Here is a 4,509-nt window from a genome sequence, read left to right as displayed (position 1 = left end):
AATACTCACCTTGAGAGACTCCACAGCCTGTTGGAGCTCCTTCAGCTCCTTCTCTCTCTCCTGGAATCTCTGCTGGACCTTCTGCTGACTCATCCCCAGCTGCCTCTGTGGAGAATCACTCTTCAATGAGCTATCAAGCTTTATTAGTCCAGTAGATCAATAGTATAGTAATGTGACATAGGGCCCATAGAGAGGAAGGTCTAAAAAATGGATGGTCCATTTACTAAATGATATTTATTTGTTGCTATGTGAATGATTATAGTTTTTATGGTAGGACTACATGTATCAACAGGTTGAGACTGAACTTTGGACTCATAAAAGGCCATTCAGAATGATAATAGTGTTTGACATTATAAAATGGTGATACATCTGGAGAATCTGGGTTAACATATCAATATACTCAAGGTTTGTGTTCATATTTGTTCTGCTGAGGATCCATTTCATTTCAATGATCTCATATTCAAACAGCCTTAGTTCCTACTGTCTTTAATTCTTTGTTTATCAGACAGTCACCAACAAGTTGTTCTGGTCTTACCTGTTTCTCAGTCCTCTCTGCTGCAGCTGACATTGTATCATGGCCTTTATGTTCATCCATTGTACACAGATAACAGATACACTGCTGATCGGTACGACAGTAAACCTCCAGCAGTTTGTCATGATGAGAGCAGATCTTCTCCTGTAGTTGTGCGGTGGCTTTGACCAGCTTGTGCTTCTTGAAAGCTGGAGATTCGTAGTGAGGTTGGAGGTGAGTCTCACAGTAAGAGGCCAGACACGCCAGACAGGACATGAGGGCTTTCTGCTTTCTGGTCCCAGTGCAGACATCACACGCCACATCTCTAGGTCCAGCATAGCACAGAGCAGGAGGGGGAGCAGCCTGGAGTCCTGTCTTCTTCAGTTTCTCCACCAGCTCAGCCAACATGTTATTTTTACTCAGCGTAGGCCTCGGACTGAAGGTCTGTCTGCACTGAGGACAGCTATAGACCCCTTTCAGAACATCCTGATCCCAGCAGCCCTCAATACAGCTCCTACAGTAACTGTGTCCACAGGGGATGGTGACTGGTTCCTTCAGTAGATCCAGACAGACAGAACAACAGAACTGGTCCTGGTCCAGCAGAACTCCCTGTTGAGCCATTTGGACGGTTGTTCACTCTCACACAGACAGACGACACAGAGACTCAGATCAGTTTCGTTTCCTCAGAAGAGAGTTTGTGAAGGGGGATGGACTTCCTGGTTCTGCCAGAGGGGTGGGGTTAGAGGGAGGGAGGGGTTAGAGGAATGCAGGAAGAGAGAGAGGAACTGCAAGCAACATCAAGAGGGAGACAAATAGTTTTGTTCCAATGTTAGAGCCCTTAACATATAAATAGTGTTAACCCAGTATCAGTATCAATAGTGTTAACCCAGTATCAGTATCAATAGTGTTAACCCAGTATCAGTATCAATAGGGTTAACCCAGTATCAGTATCAATAGTGTTAACCCAGTATCAGTATCAATAGGGTTAACCCAGTATCAGTATTAATAGGGTTAACCCAGTATCAATATCAATAGGGTTAACCCAGTATCAGTATCAATAGGGTTAACCCAGTATCAGTATCAATAGTGTTAACCCAGTATCAATATCAATAGGGTTAACCCAGTATCAGTATTAATAGTGTTAACCCAGTATCAGTATCAATAGGTTTAACCCAGTATCAGTATCAATAGTGTTAACCCAGTATCAATATCAATAGTGTATCAGTATCAATAGTGTTAACCCAGTATCAATATCAATAGGGTTAACCCAGTGTCAGTATTAATAGGGTTAACCCAGTATCAGTATGTTAATTAGTCCCGTGCTTCGACTACTCAGACCCCTCACACATCCGGTCCATTCTGATGTTCTCACAGACACCATACCACTTTTGACACCAATGTAGCAAACAGCTGGGCAGGGAAGTGAACCCAGGTCTCACATGTAAAAGGCCAACAACCTACGCATCGCACCATTGGCACCAATTGGGTCACTTGGTTGGAATTGTGAAGTGGCTCAATTACATTATCATATGAAATGTAGAGGATCACTGCACTATAGTGGAACTATGATACAATTACATTATCATATGAAATGTAGAGGATCACTGCACTATAGTGGAACTATGATACAATTACATTATCATATGAAATGTTAAATGTAGAACCATAATATATGAATATTGATATATTGAATTTGACTTGACCACGTCCAGTCTGCTCCATTTATATGATTAAACTGACACCAACCTGTCTCAGTAGTAGTAGACTGTTAGGAGTGTTTTACTGTCATTCACTATACTAACATTACATTTAATTTATCTACACACTTTACAATAATCCCTGGCAGTATTCTCACCTTGTAGCCTGACTTCATTGTGATTATTTTCTGTTCTGTTGTGTATATTCTGATGGGTGAGGCCTGAGCTGGAATGTGAAGCTAACTGAAGCTGGCTAGCTTTAGAAAACCAGTATATCAAGCCTGTATCATAGTATACCCCTCAGGCTACATTCAGGTTTCAGCAAGAGGCAGGTATCAACATGTCGAGTCGTAGGCGACAACCTGGGTTGTATTCATTAGTTTACTCCACAGCCAACAGTTTTAAGATGTTAAATAAAACATAAACCGTTTACTCTAAACGCTGTACAACGTGACCTAAACGGTTTCTGTTGCGAAACGTTTTGCTACGGTGGGCACTAATGAATACACACAAACTGTTTTGAGGAAGTGTAAGTTGTTGTTAGTCTCTCGAACAATATTTATTAGTCTCTCTTTCACACAACATACCTTCCTGAGTGAAAAGAGTTAACTGTAGATTATAAAGAGAACATGTTTGTTTGCTGCTTGTTGTGTTTTAAGCCTGTTTTGAGAAGACAAGTCTATAGACCTATGATACAGTACACTCTTAGAATAAAGGGTTCCAAACGGGTCCTCCTGCCGTCCCCATAGGAGAACGCTTTTGGGTTCCAGGTAGAACCCTTCTGGCTTCCATGTAGAACCCTCTGTGGAAAGGGTTCTTCACGGAACCCAAAAGTGTTCTACCTAGTACCAAAAAAAGGGTTCTACAAAGGGTTCTCCTATGGGGACAGCCAAAGAACCCTTTTAGATTGTAGATAGTGTAGGAGCGATCACCCTGGGGCACACAGATGGGCACAGAACGAATTCACCCCACACATCTAATTTATATCGAAAACATTTTAAGGAGAGTAGGACTATTATAACACTGTCCACCAAAAATATAATTAACTATATGAATACACACAACAATACCATCAACTATATGAATACACATAACAATATAATTAACTATATTAATACACACAACAATACCATCAACTATATGAATACACATAACAATATCATCAACTATATTAAGAAAAGTATGTTCAGTGGTTTCAAACCAAATTACACAGGAAAGAGGAGCTCATTGTAATTTAGAAAACAAATTTTACGATATTTTGAAAGACGATTTACAACTTATACATAAAAATATACAAATTGTAAAATAACCACAATATACGAATATATGAACAATATGTTTTTGAATTTGACTTGCCTACGCCCAGTTAGCGCCATTTTGTATGATTGAACTGTCACATAACTGTCCCAGGTGAAATGGACTTTTAGATCTGAGTGTTTTACTGTCATTCAGTATAATAAAATAAAACCATACATTTAATTTCTCTACACACTTTACAATAATCCCTGGGAAGATTCTTACCTTGTAGCCTGAATTCACAGCCAGAACATGTCAAGTCATTGAGATATTTTCCGTTGTTCTGAGAGAGCACCTTCCTGATAACAAGTGGCTCTGTATCTATGTTCTAGGTACAGTTGATCTTTGGATGCAATAATATCTGGTCAAAGTCTAGTGACACAACACCATAGTATATCATAAACATAACAGCAGTTGGCCAGAAAAGGCCATGACATACTATAAAACAGGGTTCATCAACAACACCATAGTATATCATAAACATAACAGCAGTTGGCCAGAAAAGGCCATGACATACTATAAAACAGGGTTTGTCAACTAGATTTGGCTTCGGGTGTCACGGTTGTCATAGAGAGGAGCGGACCAAAGTGCAGCGTGATTATCGTTCCACATATTTTATTGAACTGTGAAACTATGCAATACATACACATAAACTAAAGAACAAAAAAACAACAAACCGTGATGCAGAGGTGAAACATACACTACTCAAAAACAATCTCCCACAAACCCAGGTGGGAAAAACACCTACTTAAGTATGATCTCCAATTAGAGACAACGATGACCAGCTGCCTCTAATTGGAGATCATCCCAAACAAAACCCAACATAGAAATACAAAACTAGAAAACAACATAGAAAAACTAAACTAGAAAACCCCCCTGTCACGCCCTGACCTACTCTACCATAGAAAAGAACAGCTTTCTATGGTCAGGACGTGACATCGGGATAATTTTTTTCTGAGTTAAAGTCGGCGGGCCAGAACATAATTAGCATATAATATTAGCACA

At 39.8% G+C, this 4,509-nt stretch overlaps 1 protein-coding gene across 1 annotated transcript; it reads right to left on the bottom strand.

The window, feature by feature from the left end:
- Positions 1-9: 9 nt before the first annotated feature.
- LOC145877193 (E3 ubiquitin/ISG15 ligase TRIM25-like) lies at positions 10-3,937 on the bottom strand (the record flags this gene model as incomplete). The annotated part of the gene is made up of 3 exons (XM_082972484.1): positions 3,730-3,937; positions 536-1,233; positions 10-105 (listed from the first exon to the last, which is right to left on the bottom strand). Coding segments are annotated over exons 2-3 (693 nt in total), but the record flags the coding sequence as incomplete, so codon positions are not given.
- Positions 3,938-4,509: the final 572 nt, after the last annotated feature.

Source organism: Salmo salar, unplaced genomic scaffold (assembly GCF_965601325.2).
Source record: "Salmo salar unplaced genomic scaffold, fSalSal1 ptg000694l, whole genome shotgun sequence".
Lineage (NCBI taxonomy): Eukaryota > Metazoa > Chordata > Actinopteri > Salmoniformes > Salmonidae > Salmo > Salmo salar.
Note: the sequence above shows the minus strand (reverse complement) of the source record. Positions and strands in the feature narration are given on the sequence as shown.